General features: G+C 51.7%; 1 protein-coding gene across 2 annotated transcripts in view; it reads left to right on the top strand.

Annotated features, from left to right (window-relative positions):
- Positions 1–6,472: 6,472 nt before the first annotated feature.
- The window catches only part of GAK (cyclin G associated kinase), a 111,899-nt gene continuing 99,818 nt past the window's right edge, over positions 6,473–18,553 (top strand). The window contains exon 1 of one of the 2 annotated variants that reach the window (XM_030566388.1): positions 6,473–6,694. In XM_030566388.1, coding sequence (XP_030422248.1) covers positions 6,553–6,694 — 142 coding nt within the window. In that variant the 5' untranslated portion in view covers positions 6,473–6,552. The remainder of the gene's footprint in view (positions 6,695–18,553) is intronic. The other variant, XM_030566387.1, reaches the window with a different exon arrangement.

Genomic DNA, 18,553 nt, shown 5'->3' with positions numbered 1-18,553 from the left:
TGGACGGCTGGAGCAGTCTGTGTGCCCATAGGATGGCACGCGTGTTTCTGTGGCTGCGGCAATTCGGCGGCAGCTGCTATGTTCATCTGTCCACGGGGGTGCAGCTTCTGTCTTCCGGCTGAAGACAGAAGCTGTCTCCAAATTGCCACTGCCGCGGAAACATGCACGCTGCCCTAATGGCACACGGACTGCCCTCGCCGTTCTGCGGCAATTTGGCGCGCTGCTTGGGGCAGCAAAAACAGTAGAGCCAGCCCTGCCCGGGAGGGGGTGGTGAACTCCACCTCCACCTGCTCACAGATGCAGAAGGGTCTGATGAGGCCCTACTGGGTGATTCCAGGGGCAAAGGTGGCCCTACGGTGCATCTATGGGGACACCTGGGGCTACCTGTTGGCTCGGGTGCCTATGGAGGTGCAGGGGTGCTTCCAGTGGCAGCAGGTAGGGGTAGTATGGAAATTACCATACCCAGTCCTATTGGGAGGTGACTGGAGTCAGGGTGGGGAGCTTGAGTCGGGGGCCACAGAGCACCCAAGGGAAGAGGTAAAGGGGGGTAAGGGGATGTCCGAACCCTCAAAGGCGAAAGAACCCCTCCCCCGGGAACGGGAGAACAAGTGGGGGCTAATAGGAAAAGCTCTTGGCCTTGTCGTCTAGGAGTTAGAGTGCTGGTTATGTGGCAACAAAGGACCCTTGGGGGAGGGGTGCCAGGAGTGTAGCCCTTGGGGATCCGAGGAAGGCCAGGACCAAGGGGCCAGGGAACAGAGCCCAGAGGTGGGGTACCAAGGCCACAAGCCGCGGGCAGAAGAATGCGGACTCTATCGGGCTAAGGGGCATGGGGCAAAGGCCTGTCCCTTCCGTGGATGTGGGGGGAGGGCTGATAACCCCAGAGAGGGTCTGCCCAAACCCACAGAGGGGTGTGGGAGCTCCCACTGGGGGGTGGATTTGTCCGGATGAGGAGAGCCAGGGACAGGTGTAGCCTGGCGGCTTCTTGAAGGAGGAGATGTGTGGGAGGGCAGGGGTAAAACCCCTTGACTGCCCTGCTAAAATGCTGGCTAAGCTCTGCTTCCAGGCAGAGAGGCCAGGAGCAGAGGTGCAAAGCAGCCAGCAGGGAACCCAGCTGCAGGCCCTAAGGAGGGCTGGCTCACTGCAATAGACTGGGCTAAGCAGTGACAGCTGGGCTGAAGGCTGGGTGGGCTATAAAAGCCCTTAACCAAACTCAGTCAGGAGGCTAGCCTGGGAGGGGACAGCAGGCTCTAGTGCTGTCTCCTCACCACAGGAAGGAAGCCTCAAGGGCCAAGAGATCCTGGAACAGGTTGGAAAGGGGATAAAGGAGACTGCACAGTGGCACTGTAAAATAAAGCACAAGGGTGAAACACCAGAAGAAGGCATGAGGACTCTTATTTTACCAGCTTAAGCACAGGGCACAGAGGGAGAAGGCAGAAACGTGTGGACCCTGTGACAGGTGTATGTGCATTATCAGTGGGATCCCCATGAATAAAGACACAAACAAGGATCCAGGTATTCCCACAGTAATGATGCATTAACTTTGAACAAATGATATTAGCCAGAGATAGGAAGTAAACAAGGCAATTGTTGCTTAATGAGCTCTGTCACTGCTGAGCAATGTTAAGCATGCCCGCTTCCTGCTGCTGCTATTTATGCATACAGCTCCAACCCAGGCTGTCCCAGGCATTGGGCCTTTTCCTCCTACTCATCCATAGTGCAGCCTGATTCTATACCTGTCTCCTGCACCATTCCCCCAGCCCCATCTAGCAATGCATTCCCTCAGGGGTAGCACCACACACTCCTGCTATGTCTTGGGCTACAGGACTTTGGTTTCAGGGGGACTGTGGTCATTTGAATGCCTTGCTCAAACCCTCTCTTTACCGCATGCTTCTTTAGGTGACTGGTGCTAGAGCTATTCAAAAGTATCCCGCTGGCCTAGTTTTCTGTCAGAAAATATTGATTTGCTACAACTAAAAAGGGCTGAGCCAACATATCACTTCCATCAAAACATCTGATGGAAAACCAGCTGGTCAGTCTGCCTTGCTCACTGCCAGAGCTGGCTCCCTGACTGCCATGGAATTTAAAAAAATGTCCCTCCTGTGGAAAATTTCACAAACCTGACCTGGCATTCCAATTGAGAATCTTTTTTTTTTGGTGGGGGTGGGGGCGGGGGCAGGGAATGTGAATTTTCTGTGGGATGGTGTCACACTGTCTGGAGCAAGTCAAAAACCTCAAACTGTTGTGTTTTCTATACCAATCCGGTAAAAAATGTGAATTCGTAAAGCACTATAATGGTCTTATGACAGAGTCTCAGGCAGTCCATTGGGCATTCTCTATCTTGCCACCGAGGCATGCTGGACTTTGTGATAGATGGTTGCTTATGCCACAGATCACATCAATGTTCTACTCCTGAGGGCATTCTGTGCCACAAAAAAAAAAAATTCTGCAAGTTTTATTTATCAATAAATAAAATGCAGAGGCTTCAGCATGGGAGGGAGGGAGCACAGGCCACTGGCTACACGAAGGTGGGAGATCACCCTGCAGCCCCCTTTGCCGCTGGGACACAGACTCAGTGGTGAGGTTGCACCAGACCCTGACACAGCACAAGGCCTGGACAGGCTCCAGAAAAACCCTGGGGCCCTGCCCCTCTGAGCCAGGAGCACCAGGCATGGGGCAGGCAGGCTTAAAGTGTGGAGGGGCTCAGTGTGGGGTAATCCAGGTGTGGAGTGACAGGATTCGGTGTGGGATGATCTGGGTGCAACCAGCTCAGTGGGTATGTGGGGGACTCTGGATGCAGAGAGGCTCTTTGGGTGGGGTAGGAGGTTCCAGGTGCAATGAGACTTTGCAGGGGCTTCCAGGTGAAGGTGGTTGGGGCTCAGCAGAGGGGTCTGGGGTGGGGATTTCAGCAGGGGCATCTGGGTGCTGGGGAAGTGGGGCTTGGTGAGGTGGGGATCTGGGTGCAGCTAGTTGGGGGTTAGGAGTATGGGGGGTTGGATGTGGAGGCTCAGGGTGGTGGGGTTCATCATGGCTGGGGTTTGAGTGCAGGGAGCTCAGTAGGGGGTGGCCTGGGTGCAGAGGTGGGGGTCTGGAAGCAAGGAGTCTGGGTGCAGGGGGCTCCAGGTGCAGGGGTTGAGGTTCGGTGGGGGTGGGGTTTGGGTATGGAGGACTAGGGGGGTTCTGGGCATACAGGGTGAGGCTTGGCAGGGGTGTCTGGGAATGGGAGGTCCAGATGCACAGGGATTGGATGGATGGGGGAGCAGCTCCCTGTACAGTGACCCTTCTCCCCACTGCTGAGGAGTGATGGGGGCAGGAAGCAGGGGAAGGTGCTGAGCTGGCTGCAGCTGGGGGAGGGTCTGGCATACCTCCAGTCACTCCTTGGAGGAAGTCCAGTCCTCTCCTGCCTCCAGCCCAGCCAGGACTAGCAGTTGATCTCAGCTCAGGGGAGGAGCCACAGGCTGGGGTATCCTCAGCCCTGCAGTCATTTACCTCTCTGTCAGCTGCTCCAGTGCTTGAAATAATGTACCTGCACAGCTACGGAGTGGAGCATGACTGCTCCTGCACCTTTCCTGTCAGAAAGTCATTTTTCAGTGGGGAAGCAAAGTAATCTGCATGAATTTGTGCAGAATTCCCCCAGGAGTAATGTTCAGGTTACTCCCAGTCCCAAAGGCCCAGTCACTTAATCCAGGTCAACTGTATTTCAGGTCAACTGTATTTTGATCTCAAACCAAAGACAAAATTTGTAACCAATCCTGTAACACACTAACAAAGTTTATTAACAAGGAAAAAGAGACATTTACAAAGTTAAAGCTAACAGACAAACACACACAAATGAGGTACAGTCTTCAGTTCAAAAGTAACAGAAGCTCATATAAGAAACAAGCTTTTATGTTCTTTAGGGCTCACCCAAGCCTTAAACAGGCATTTTTATTCCTTTCCTCCAGCATTCCAACTGTGATGGGATGAGGGATTGGGCACCAACCCTCTTCAGGGGTGCACGCAAAGCGATCAAAGTCTTTTGTCCACAACGGCTTGTCTGATGTCCATAGACCTTCATTTGTTGGGAAGGTGGTAACAGTTTTTGTAGTAAACTAGTATTTCACCTTTGGTAATGCTTCTCCCCTGACTGTGTGGGATTGACAGTCTTAGCAAATACTTGTATAGTGACAGAGCAAACATTTAACCATTACCTTATAACACAGGACTCAGACATAGTAAGTAGGATTCATACATGCAGCATCCTATAAGCATTCCATAAAGTCTAACACATTCTAATACCTCTAATATCTAATTAAACGATACTAACATACACTTAAGCCAGACTGGTTTCCACCTATGCATTTGTCATTGTTCAGGAAGGTCTTGGCATGAGCTGGCACTGTGTCTGCCAGCGTCAAAGATACAAATTCTGGTTCTCCTACAGTTCTGAATGCGTACCTTCCCCCACTTCTGTCCTGAGGTCACTGAGCCCCCTCCCACACACTCTCTGTGAACCCCCCGATGAGTGCACTCAAGTAGCTGCACCCACAGATAAGGGGGTTCTGCACACACAACCCAAGGTGACAAGTATCAGGGGGGTAGCCGTCTTAGTCTGGATCTGTAAAAAGTGAGTTTCCTGTGGCACCTTCTAACTGATGTATTGGAGCATGAGCTTTCATGGGTGAATACCCAGGGCTGGTGCTTTCACTAGGCAACCCTAGAGCGGCAGGATTTGGGGGGTGGCATTTTGCTGCCCTTGGTGGAAATTTGGCTGCAGGGGGTCCTTCCGCTCCGAGTCTTTGGTGGAAAGTTGGTGGTGGCTCCTTCAGTTGCTCCGGGACACGCCACCAAAGTGCCCTGAAGATGCGGAGTATAAGAACCCCCGCCGCCGAATGCTCAGAGGAGCGCTGCCGCCTAGGGCAGCAAAAACCGTGGTGCCGCTCCTGTGAATACCCACTTTGTCAGACACATGCTCCAATACTTCTCTTAGTCTATAAGGTGCCACAGGACTCTTTGGTGCTAACCCAAGGTGAGGGGTCTCCTTCCACCCTTCAGGTGAGCTGATCCCCTCCGGAGTGGGTCACCCACAAGCCCCCATGTGATGTGCATGTACCTCTCCCCACCGTGGCTTCCCCAGCCCCCATCCTCACTGTGGGTTTGCCTCTACTTTCCAATGTGTGTGCACCCCATGCACACGTTTATCCGAGTCTGAGTACCCCAACCCGAGTGTGCACATCCCCCCACACCCTGGGTCTCCCCTGCACACCATGGGTCTCCCCCCGGCACTGTGCACATCCCCCCCAGTGTGCACACCCCCAACACCCTGGGTCTCCTCCCGGCACTGTGCACATCCCCCCACACCCTGGGTCTCCCCCCGGCACTGTGCACATCCCCCTCAGTGTGCACATCCCCCCACACCCTGGGTCTCCCCCCGGCACTGTGCACATCCCCCCCAGTGTGCACATCCCCCCACACCCTGGGTCTCCCCCTGGCACTGTGCACATCCCCCCCAGTGTGCACATCCCCCCACACCCTGGGTCTCCCCCCGGCACTGTGCACATCCCCCCCAGTGTGCACACCCCCCACGCCATGGGTGTCCCCCCCGGCACTGTGCACATCCCCCCACACCCTGGGTCTCCCCCCGGCACTGTGCACATCCCCTGCAGTGTGCACACCCTCCACACCATGGGTGTCCCCCCGGCACTGTGCACATCCCCCTCAGTGTGCACATCTCCCCACACCCTGGGTCTCCCCCCGGCACTGTGCACATCCCCCCCAGTGTGCACATCCCCCCACACCCTGGGTCTCCCCCCGGCACTGTGCACATCCCCCCCAGTGTGCACATCCCCCCACACCCTGGGTCTCCCCCCGGCACTGTGCACATCCCCCCCAGTGTGCACACCCCCCACGCCATGGGTGTCCCCCCCGGCACTGTGCACATCCCCCCACACCCTGGGTCTCCCCCCGGCACTGTGCACATCCCCTGCAGTGTGCACACCCCCCACACCATGGGTGTCCCCCCGGCACTGTGCACATCCCCCCCAGTGTGCACATCCCCCCACACCACGGGTCTCCCCCCCCCGCCGTGCACATCCCCCCACACCCTGGGTCTCCTCCCGGCACTGTGCACATCCCCCCACACCCTGGGTCTCCCCCCGGCACTGTGCACATCCCCCCCAGTGTGCACACCCCCCACACCCTGGGTCTCCCCCCGGCACTGTGCACATCCCCCCCGCCGTGCACATCCCCCCGGCCGCACGAGGGGATTGCCCGGGAGCGGGTGCCGGGACGCAGCGGCAGGTACCGAGGCCAGGCTCCCGGCGGGTGCAGCGGCCCCGCAGACCGGGCTCAGTGCGCTCCCCCCCAATAACCGCCCCTCCGCGAGCCCTTGGGGGAGGGCGCGGCTCCAGGGGGCGTGGCTCAGGTGGCCGCAGCCCGGCGGGCACAATGGAGGCGCTGCGGTGAGGTCATACATGACGCACCATTGGCGGAAGCGGCCCCGGCGGGGTACGGTGGCCGGCGGGGCAGGTCCAGGGGTTGTCGTTTGGCGGTAGCCGGAGCCGGCCCGGCGGGACCATGTCGCTGCTGCAGTCGGCCTGGGACTTCCTGGCGGGGCCCGGCTCCCTGGGGGCCGCCAGCCGCGACCACAACGACTTCGTGGGGCAGACGGTGGAGCTGGGGGACATGAAGCTGCGGATCAAGCGGGTCATCGCCGAAGGTGAGGGGGGCAGGGCCGCCCCCCCGCCGCCTCCCCCCCGGGCCGCGCCGCGCCGCGCCCTGCTGCGGGGCAGGTGCTGGCAGCCGGCGGGAGGGGGCCCGCGCCGCGCCCCGCCCCGCCCGGGGAAGGAGCCCGACTGAGGGCCGGGCAGGGTCTGGGGCAGCGCCTGGCGGGGATTCCCCGCTCCTTTCCCGGCCGCGGGGAGCGAGGCGCCGCGAACGGGGCTGGGGTGCCAGCCTGCTCCCTCCGGGCCCCGGCTCGGAGCTGCGGATCGGGGCTGGGCGCCCCACCCCCGGGGCTGGGTCGGCTCCGCTGCATCCCTGCCCGGTCGGGGCCGGCACCGTGTGCCCGGCGCTGCACATTACCTCGCCCCCGCTCTCCCGGTCCCCGTGTGCCGGGCTCTACATATTGCCCCTCCCCCCCCGCTCTCCCGGTCCCCGTGTGCCGGGCTCTACATATTGCCCCTCCCCCCCCGCTCTCCCGGTCCCCGTGTGCCGGGCGCTGCATATTGCCCCTCCCCCCCCGCTCTCCCGGTCCCCGTGTGCCGGGCGCTGCATATTGCCCCTCCCCCCGCTCTCCCGGTCCCCGTGTGCCGGGCGCTGCATATTGCCCCTCCCCCAGCTCTCCCGGTCCCCGTGTGCCGGGCGCTGCATATTGCCCCTCCCCCCAGCTCTCCCGGTCCCCGTGTGCCGGGCGCTGCATATTGCCCCTCCCCCCAGCTCTCCCGGTCCCCGTGTGCCGGGCGCTGCATATTGCCCCTCCCCCCAGCTCTCCCGGTCCCCGTGTGCCGGGCGCTGCATATTGCCCCTCCCCCCGCTCTCCCGGTCCCCGTGTGCCGGGCGCTGCATATTGCCCCTCCCCCCAGCTCTCCCGGTCCCCGTGTGCCGGGCGCTGCATATTGCCCCTCCCCCCAGCTCTCCCGGTCCCCGTGTGCCGGGCGCTGCACATTTCTTCCCCCTGCTCTCCCGGTCCCCGTGTGCCGGGCGCTGCACATTTCTCCCCCCGCTCTCCCGGTCCCCGTGTGCCGGGCGCTGCACATTTCTCCCCCCGCTCTCCCGGTCCCCGTGTGCCGGGCGCTGCACATTTCTCCCCCCGCTCTCCCGGTCCCCGTGTGCTGGGCGCTGCACATTTCTCCCCCCCCCCCGCTCTCCCGGTCCCCGTGTGCCGGGCGCTGCACATTTCTCCCCCTGCTCTCCCGGTCCCCGTGTGCCGGGCGCTGCACATTTCTCCCCCCGCTCTCCCGGTCCCCGTGTGCCGGGCGCTGCCTATTCCCCCCCCCCCGTGTGCCGGGCGCTGCCTATTCCCCCCCCCCGCTCCCCGTGTGCCGGGCGCTGCCTATTCTCCCCCCCCGCTCTCCCGGTCCCCGTGTGCTGGGCGCTGCACATTTCTCCCCCCGCTCTCCCGGTCCCCGTGTGCCGGGCGCTGCACATTTCTCCCCCCCTCTCCCGGTCCCCGTGTGCCGGGCGCTGCACATTTCTCCCCCCGCTCTCCCGGTCCCCGTGTGCCCGGCGCTGCCTATTCCCCCTCCCCCCGGCTCTCCCGGTCCCCGTGTGCCGGGCGCTGCCTATTCCCCCCCCCCCCGCTCCCCGTGTGCCGGGCGCTGCCTATTCCCCCCCCCCCCGCTCCCCGTGTGCCGGGCGCTGCCTATTCCCCCCCCCCCCGTGTGCCGGGCGCTGCCTATTCCCCCCCCCCCGCTCCCCGTGTGCCGGGCGCTGCCTATTCCCCCCCCCCCCCGCTCCCCGTGTGCCGGGCGCTGCCTATTCCCCCCCCCCCTGCTCCCCGTGTGCCGGGCGCTGCCTATTCCCCCCCCCCCCGCTCCCCTTGTGCCGGGCGCTGCCTATTCCCCCCCTCGTGTGCCGGGCGCTGCCTATTCTCCCCCCCCCACTCCCCGTGTGCCGGGCGCTGCCTATTCCCCCCCCCTCCCGCTCCCCGTGTGCCGGGCGCTGCCTATTCCCCCCCCCTCCCGCTCCCCGTGTGCCGGGCGCTGCCTATTCCCCCCCCCTCCCGCTCCCCGTGTGCCGGGCGCTGCCTATTCCCCCCCCCTCCCGCTCCCCGTGTGCCGGGCGCTGCCTATTCCCCCCCCCCTCCCGCTCCCCGTGTGCCGGGCGCTGCCTATTCCCCCCCCCTCCCGCTCCCCGTGTGCCGGGCGCTGCCTATTCCCCCCCCCTCCCGCTCCCCGTGTGCCGGGCGCTGCCTATTCCCCCCCCCTCCCGCTCCCCGTGTGCCGGGCGCTGCCTATTCCCCCCCCCTCCCGCTCCCCGTGTGCCGGGCGCTGCCTATTCCCCCCCCCCCCGCTCCCCGTGTGCCGGGCGCTGCCTATTCCCCCCCCCTCCCGCTCCCCGTGTGCCGGGCGCTGCCTATTCCCCCCCCCTCCCGCTCCCCGTGTGCCGGGCGCTGCCTATTCCCCCCCCTCCCGCTCCCCGTGTGCCGGGCGCTGCCTATTCCCCCCCCCTTCCGCTCCCCGTGTGCCGGGCGCTGCCTATTCCCCCCCCCGCTCCCCGTGTGCCGGGCGCTGCCTATTTCCCCCCCCCCTTCCCGGTCCCCCGTGTGCCGGGTGCTGCCTATTCCCCCCCCCCGGTCCCCCGTGTGCCGGGCGCTGCCTATTCTCCCCCCCCCCCTCCCGGTCCCCCGTGTGCCGGGCGCTGCCTATTCTCCCCCCCCCCCCCCGGTCCCCCGTGTGCCGGGCGCTGCCTATTCCCCCCCCCCCCGGTCCCCCGTGTGCCGGGCGCTGCCTATTCCCCCCCCCCCGGTCCCCCGTGTGCCGGGCGCTGCCTATTCCCCCCCCCCGGTCCCCCGTGTGCCGGGCGCTGCCTATTCCCCCCCCCCTCCCGGTCCCCCGTGTGCCGGGCGCTGCCTATTCCCCCCCCCCGGTCCCCCGTGTGCCGGGCGCTGCCTATTCCCCCCCCGCTGTCCCGGTCCCCGTGTGGCGGGCGCTGCACATCTCACCCCCCCCCCTCGGTCCCCGTGTGCCGGGCGCTGCCTATTCCCCCCCGCTCTTCCGGTCCCCGTGTGCCGGGCGCTGCCTATTCCCCCCCCCCCCCCGCTCCCCCGGTCCCCGTGTGCCGGGCGCTGCCTATTCCCCCCCCCCCGCTCTCCCGGTCCCCATGTTGGGGGTGCTGCACATCTCACACACTCCCCCCCCGGTCCCCGTTTGCCTGGCGCTGCATATTCCCCCGCTCTCCCGGTCCCCGTGTGGCGGGTGCTGCACATCTCACCTCCCCCGGTCCCCGTGTGCCGGGCGATGCACACTCCTCCGCCCTCCCCGCCCCCGGTTCGGCCGGGCCGGTTCCGATTTCGGCTGGGTTAGTCTTATGGCGGAGCAAAGTGCGAGATAAGGGAGCCTCTCTGTACGCAGCATTGCTAGAGACTGCGCTGAACCCCTCACAAGTCCGAGCAAGGTGATAGAGCCGTGGCTCATCCGCACAAATAACCCCTCTTTCTCGTCCTCCCGGTCTCTTCCTCTTCCAGAATGGAGGCTCCATCCCTTTCCAAGTTTTGCCTTTGGCATATTGCTGTTGATACTTTCTCGTTCCTACCTTCCACATCAACAGGGGCGGGGATATACCCTTAGATTGTGGGACCGGGGTGAAATGTGGAGTTATCTTCTTTTCTGATCTGAAGCCCGGTTCTGGGCCGTTAACTGATTGCTTGTGGTGTGCAGAATTATCTGGTCACAAGACGCTGGCTTCCTTTACTTCCATACGGTTGCTAAAATATGTTAAATGTTTCTCTGACTTTTCATTTCTATAAAAGTATTTGCTGTTGTGGTAAAAGAGATGTTATGCCCTTGCAAATGGGATGAGAGGATGTAGGATCTTGAGAGAGACAGATCTAGTAGGAGGAATATATGTAAAGAAGTGGTTCACAATATGAAAACGATTGAGACCCTGACCTGGAGAAATGAGAGAGTTTGCACCAAAAGCAACAATTTTAGCTGCTCGATATCTAATCTGCAAGTGTGTATCTTAACTTCCTTTTACACAGTAGAAGTATTCTAAAATATTTTTTAAATCTAGTGGCATAATCAGGAATGGAAAGAAATATTCATACTTAAACATCTAAGAAAAAATTGCACCAAGGCTATAAGCTAGACTGTTCTATACCTTATTACTTGTTAAGCTGTTCAGTGCAAAAAAAAGTATACTGATGTAACTATTTTAAACATTCAAGCCAGGATTTATGATTTGGTTCTAGGAGTTAACTTGTCTGCAGTGCACACGTAGGACTCATCGTTGTTGTTACATATATTTGTGCGGTTTTCATTGGGGTCAGTGGAAATTGTATGTGTGTATACGAGGCTGAAATGTACCTGTTCTATCAATTTTTTTTTTTTTTTTTTACATTTAGCACTGTCTGTAATGTTCCATATATGTGGTGTGGAGGAGTTAAGATATCTCAGAGAAAGTTCTAAAGGATAAAAATTGGAATATAAACGTCATATAAGCTTTCATATTGTTTTCTGTTGGAAGAACAGAGTAAAATGCTAATCTGTCTTCTAACTTCATGATATATTTTTAAATCTGCTTGGTGAGTTTATGCAGGTTACTGCTGCTGATAGTGTGTATTGCAGTAGTGCCTAGGAGCCCCATGTGAGGCAAGACCTTTTTCACAGTGGAAAAAGTTCCTAAACTATAGGTTTGCACTGTTATAATTGTCATAGATCTTTGTAGTAGAAAGTTGCAGCTTTCCAAGGTGACTGTTTTAGTTGTATGTGCAAGTGTGTATATATAGAATAATTTCCTATAGCTGAAAGTTGTCTTCCTCCACCACCTTATTACTCAAATTGGCAAATTAGATCTTATTCTAACTTTTAGATCACTTTTGGCCTTAGCCTAAACATGGAAAATATAGTGAAAAATTAGAATTTTTGAGGTAGTGGTGACATGCATCTGAAAACTGGTCTGAAATGTAAGTTCCAATTCAACCTTTTGCTTTGCTGCTACTTGTCAAACAGTGTTGTCATGATTATTTGTCAGAGTGCAACATAAATATGTTCAGTGAGCCCTCACTGAACATCAAACTATCAAGTTGTTATGGCTGGTATGTATAATCTTAATTGGGGATAAACTCATCAGTTTGCAGGGAACAATACAGGAAGAAGAAAGGCACTTGCAAGAGATCATAAGACTGGCCATACAGGGTCAAACCAAAGGTCCATCTAGCCCAGTATCCTGTCTTCCAACAATGGCCAATGCCAGGTGCTTCTGAGGGAATGAACTGAACAGATAATCATCAACGGATCCATCCCCTGTCGCCCATTTCCCAGCTTCTGACAAACAGAGGCTAGGGACACCATCCCTGCCTATAGCCATGAACTTATCTAATTCTTATTTGAACCCTGTTTTAGTTGTGGCCTTCACAACATCCTCTGGCAAAGAGTTCCACAGGTTGACTGTGCATTGTGTGAAGAAATACTTCCTTATGTTTGATTTAAACCTGCTGCTAGTAATTTCATTTGGTGACCCCTAGTTCTTGTGTTATGAGAACTAGTAAACACACTTCCTTGTCTACTTTCTCTGTACCAGTCATGATTTTGTAGACACCAATCATATCTTTCCTTAGCCGTCTCTTTTCCAAGCTGAAAAGTCCCAGTCTTATCAATCTCTCCTCATACAGAAGCTGTTCCATGCCCCTAATCATTTTTGTTGCTCTTTTCTGAACCTTTTCCAATTCCAATATATCTTTTTTGAGATGGGGCGACCACATCTGCACACAATATTCAACATGTGCATGTACCATGGATTTATGTAGAGACAATATATTTTCTCTCTTCTTATGTACCCCTCTCCTAAGGATTCCCAACATTCTGTTCGTTTTTTTGACTGCTGCTGCAAATTGAGTGGATATTTTCAGAGAACTCTCCACAATGAGTCCAAGATCTCTCTCTTGAGTGGTAACAATTAATTTAGACCCCATCATTGTATATGTATAGTTTTTAAGGCTAGACTTGCCTTAAGTGGGCTTCAGAAAGAGGTCTGCTTCTGAGTTACTTTTAATCCCAAAATTATTTTAGGAAACTCTTACTTGGTCTTTTCTAAACTCGTCCAAGAGCCAAATGGCTGACAAAACATCCCAGAAGACATTTACCCTTTCTTTGCAGAGTGCGCAGATTTCTGCTGCGTAAAGTATTGTTGGAATACACTCTCCTGTAAATGCTTTAATTGTTGTAAGCATTTTCTTCCTCCTGCTGTTACCACACTTAAATCAGAAATTATTTTCTGTCCTTTGAACTTTCCCCTGTTTCATTGCCTAAATCAAGATTGATTTCAGCGCTGAGATTGTGTTTAAGAGGCCTCCTGGTAAGAACAGACATAATTGTGGTCCATTAGCTTTCTATTCAGTACTTACAAATAAGGTTCCTGACTCTTTTTTTAACCAAGTCATCTTATCTTGTACTATTTCCTATTAAAACTCCTAACATCTAAGTGCCCCCTGCCTGCATTTGATTTTTAAGTCACCAATCTAACTCTTTTCAGTGGCAGTTAGATTAGATATTTTTTTGTTAGAGTTTATGGTTCCCACTGTTCGCATTAAATAGGAATAGAGAGCACTGAGTACCTTGTAGAAAGGGCTGAGAACCCTTGAATGGTTGGGCCCAGTATTTTTCATTTTGCCATTTGGATAGCTGACTTTAAATGATGATGATGTTGATTTTGAGCATAAATATGAGACTTCACTTGAGTGTATGGATTCTGTAGCAATTCCTTAGCTTATCTTCCAGATCCTGAAGCTGACCACTTCAATGACATTGATTCTACCAAGAAAGACAAGTTTCAGGTTCATTTGAAAAACTATGAAATTAACCTATATGTTTTGTTGTTGTTTTTTATTATGGACCAGGACCCCCTTGTGTTAGGTGCTATACAAATGCAGAACAAAAAACAAACCAAAAAAACCCCAGTACATGCTCCAAAGATATTACTAAGTATAAGGCAAAAGACAACAGATTGATACAGATAGATGGGGGGCAGTAAAAACTGTTTCCTGGTAGAAGTCTGTACATTTTTTGTCTACAGAAACAGCTCTGTGAATTCAGTCTTCATAAGTACTAAATACTAAATTGTTCAGAGCAGGAACAATTATGTATAAACCTTTACTGATTGTTTTCAGAATTTCTTCCACTGGTGCTGGCAACATTGAGTGTGAGAAATTATGAAAATCTATAAATGTACACAAGACATAATCGATTTGGACTAGATGATCTCCTGAGGTCCCTTCCAACCCTAATACTCTATGATTCTATTATTCAGGTACCACTTGTCTCTGAGCCATGCAACTGTCCTGGATCTTTTTGCTGGAGAGCAGACTGCTCTCCAGTGGAGTCCCACTGATGCTGATGGGGCTTGGAGTGGATGCAGCTAATCCACAAATATATGCACATGGGAGGATGGGGGCCTTCTTTCTGTATTTAAAATGCTTTTTCTCTTTTCCCTTTTTCCTTGTGAACAAACTACACAATCAGAAGGGAAAATTAAGTGCCCAGGGCAAAAAGTGATACTCAATAGATAAAGTGCTTTCAAATCCCCAAAAGACACTGAGAAAATTAGAGCTATTTTCCTAATATTAACAGTAAATGTAGGTGGTGATGATAAAATGTGGTGATTATGGTTAGTTGCAGTAGTGGTGAGAGGTCTCAGGAGGTCAGGGTACCATTTGCTAGGCACTGTCCAAACATACAGTAAATGGCAGTTTCTGCTACACTTAATAGTATATTCAAAAACAAAAAGGCAACAATGATGTTTTTAGTGTTTTTTTAACTGTATTCTAAAGGATTTATGGACTGCATACTTGTTGAAGTATTAATAACACCACCTTCTTGAATGTATTCAGTAGTATATTTGTGTGACAGTGGCTGACTTGCCTCCTTGTCAGAAAAACAATACAACAATTCAGCTGTTCATAAATGATTTCAAGTCTTGTGTTGACAAAATAAAAAATGGAAGTATAACAATACACTAGCAACAGAGTAAATACATGCTTAATATGAGCCACGTGAGCGAAAAACTGATAGTTCTCAACTAGGGTGACCAGACGCGACGGTCTCGATATTTAGGTGTTTGTCCAGCGTCCTGCTGGCAGCACTCGCCCTTTTTTTTTTTTTTTTCCCCTTTATCGGTGGGACACCCCCCCCCCCGCCCCATGTGTCCCGATATTTTCTTCCTCTTGTCTGGTCACCCTATTCTCAACTGTTCTTCAGAGGTGAAAGAATAGAATAGGACAGATGTCTCTTCTGTTGAAATTTTTTGCAGATTCTTAATTTGTTAGATTGCTAAGAAAAATACCCTTAGAATTATTTTATTGATGGAAAAATTACAATTGGCGGGTTTATGATGTGTTTAACTGCGGTCGGGAGCTATTGGGGTAGTCTATTTTTGAAAATATTTTGTTGTTGGTAGGTGAGATTTTGAATAAATTACTTGAAAACTATTCCTGAGTATTTAATTTTGAGATTAACTGGTAGAATATATAATTAGCTTCTTTAACCGAAAAGGCTACTTCTAAACCCCTTTTGAGCCAGATACATACTTTTGTACAGCACCTAGCACAGTGGGGTTCTGGTCTGAGTGGGCCTCCTAGGTGCTACAATAATACTAATTTTCTACTCCGTGCAGCTGATGAATTGGATTCTAGCCCACGAAAGCTTATGCCCAAGTAAATTTGTTAGTCTCTGAGATGCCACAAGAACTCCTCATTGTTTTTAATAGTGCAAATAGTAATATTTCAAATGAATTTTTATGCTAGAATTACTATTTTATTAAAACTGTTTTCCATCATAGGCAAATGGCCTGTTGAGCAGTACTTGCATCATTTGGAATGTTAAAGTTAAAATTGGCTCCACTGTTTATTTAAAATAAACAAAAGTACAGACTTTAATCTTTAAAGTTTCTATGTGAAAAGGAACAATGGCATTTTCAGTGCAGGTTCACCTTCTATGAATTTTGTGAATGTTTTGTCTCAGGGAAAATGCTTGTATGGCAGCAAGGATACTCCTACTTTGTGTTAAATAGTCTTGCAAGATGTTACGAGATTGTGTATAAACTCCATGGCCTGCTCATAGTGTACGCTGTTCATGTGACTGTTCAAAGGAGCAATCTAACCTGGAACATCTAGATTCCCTCCAGATCCACAAATACCATCATTAGTGGTGGACCTGGTGATAACTAGGATGCTAAGGTCTTTTGCCTAATAGTTTACAGTCTAGATTTTAACTTTTTAATGTGGCTTGTTTTGGGGGCAGCCTTACTAAAAGAGAGAGCTTTGTGGTGACCGTACTCATAGTGAAGCGCATGTTGACAGCTTGTTCTGTAACAACCACATGATCTTTGGGTGCCTGACATATCTGGTGTAGAGGCTTACTCCTGTGAAACCCTATTACTTGCTTTGCTTTTCTAGCTCCATTTAGTGTGTGAGTAGCAAAGAGAAATATGCTAGAGCCCTGGTCTCTGAAGTACTGTTAGGTGGAGTATTTAAAGGAGTGGAGCAGAGACTAAGGCATGGAAATGAGTATATTTGGACAGAGCTCATCAGGCTGAGGGGAAACAGGAAATCTGTGGGACCTTTGATTTTTTTTTTTCTTAGTGGCAATACAATACTGCAGGAGTGGGAGGGTAACAAAGAATAAAGACATTTTTATGGTAATAGACTCTGAGGCCCTGGCTTCATGAACATCTGAAAGGATTAGCACTAGTCTAGAAAACCATTTATAAACAGGATTGTTTAGTTGCCAGCTTGGTTTCAAAAATTTGTTTATCCAGAGCCTCATGTTGTGGGCTGGGAAGGCTGTCTTGTGAGCAGTAACATTCCTGTACTTACAGCGTGCTTCTCCTGTAAAAAGAAATGCATGTTAACAAATGTCATGCTTTTCAGCAAAAAAGGGAGGTCAAGAAAGTTGAAATTCGGTATGGACATTCCAGCATTGACTTTCAGATTGTAATTGTTTGAAGTCTCATTGAGGTCAGTGGGAGGTATTAGATCATTCTTAAAAATCTGGCAGTTGCATAATTACGGACTTAAAAGCCTAACTGTAGGTCCCTAGGTCTGATTTTCTTGGTGTGTCTGGTGTATGGCATGAGCAGGTGCTGAGATAACTTAATAGACCTGTTACTATATTAGTAATATTGGAGGGTTTGAGTTACCGTTGTGCCTCTAGTGAGAGTGCAGACCATCAGAAATCTATAGGAGGGACTTGAGACAAGTTCTCGGAGTGGGTCCTCTTTTATAGTTTGGCCAACAAACACTGAATCATATGCCTTCAGGTGTTAAAATCCTCTCTCAGGTGAAGTTTGTACTACAAACTTACATTGGTGTAACTACATCGTTCAGGGGTATGAAAAAGGGTATGAAAAGTCCACACCCTTGAGCGATGCAGTTATACTGACCTACAAGCAGAGGTGGAGTAGTTATGCGACCGAGTGCTCTCCCATCAGCATAGAAAATCTTCACCGGATGTATCACAGCAATGCAGCTGCACCTGTGTAGTGCTTCTAATGTAGATCTGCCCATAGCTACCTCCTCTCATGGAGATGGATTAACTGTGACAACGGGAGAAGCTTGCTGTTGGTGCAGTAGCATCTTCACCAAAGCACTACAGTTTACAGCAGCACCACTGCAGCTTTTTAAGTGTAGATCTGTCCTCTGTTGGGTTCCCAATAGGCAGCTTACTGTGCCAATTTATGGTGTACATCCCATTCTCCAGTGAAAGCTCTTGAAGTAGGATCAGTTGTATGGTATAAAATCATTCATAAAACAGGGTAGACTTAATTAAATAAATTTAATTATGTTCTGCATTTACTTTAGTTATTTTCCTAAAGAGAGGATGATTCTTATTAGTTAGCAACCACTAAAACATGTTGTTTGCAAATAAATAGAGCCTTTACATTAAATGTGTTTTTGCTTCTTTTTGCTTACCAGGATACACTGTATCTGGAAACATTTAAGTAGTTGCATAGTTAAATCACATTTATTTAGAGTGTTACATTTTACATTTTTTATTATTAAGATATGTACCATTCACCATTTTCTATTTATTAGGTGATTAATTTTTTTGCTTGCAATTTGTATCAAGCTCTAGCTGGATTGAAATTCAATTTAAAATACACAAATGGCATTTTAAATAAAACTGCCTTAAATGTGGTGGATACATAAACTTTCTTCCTTATCAAAACATGTTTTGCCTTTAAAACGAACTGATTTTTTTAAACAAAGAAATTATGACGTGTAGTAAATGAAGTTACTGCAACCTTCAAGACTTTAGAGCTAGTAGATCTTGTCTTCTCACACCTAGTTTTAGTCATAGCTTGGAAGAGTAAAACAAGCCTTTATTTAATTTATTCCCAGTTGGTTTCTTAACTTTGGATGAAGTAGTCATTGAATTTAAGTAGTTGAATGAAATGAAGAAAATATTTTCTCAGCACCTGTTGAAAAAGCTTCTGCTGTTTAAATCTTGTTTGGCATGTCATCAACCTCAGGCTCCAAGTGCTTAGCCAGTGACTTCCACTAGTTCAGTGTTTTGACTTTCTTTTAAAACTTGGCAGCAAACGTGTACAGCTTAATATTATTTTTTGTCTAGTTTAAATAATTTGTCATGAGGCCTTAATATGGGCTGTCACTCAAATTTAATTTGATTTATTTTTAAATAAAATAAACCTGTATTTAAATTAAAAAGTTATTTCAATAAAAAAAATCTGATGTTTAAAAATATTTTTAAAAATCAGTTTGTATACATCCTGTCGTAAGATACTTCATATGAAAAAACCACAACAAATACTGCATCACAAATAGAAATGTTGTGAGTAGGTATTTGCAAATCAAATTGGCACATCAGTTGTCTGAAATAGTTCGCAGAGTAATCTACAAGTG

Source organism: Gopherus evgoodei, chromosome 6 (assembly GCF_007399415.2).
Source record: "Gopherus evgoodei ecotype Sinaloan lineage chromosome 6, rGopEvg1_v1.p, whole genome shotgun sequence".
Classification (NCBI taxonomy): domain Eukaryota; kingdom Metazoa; phylum Chordata; order Testudines; family Testudinidae; genus Gopherus; species Gopherus evgoodei.
Note: the sequence above shows the minus strand (reverse complement) of the source record. Positions and strands in the feature narration are given on the sequence as shown.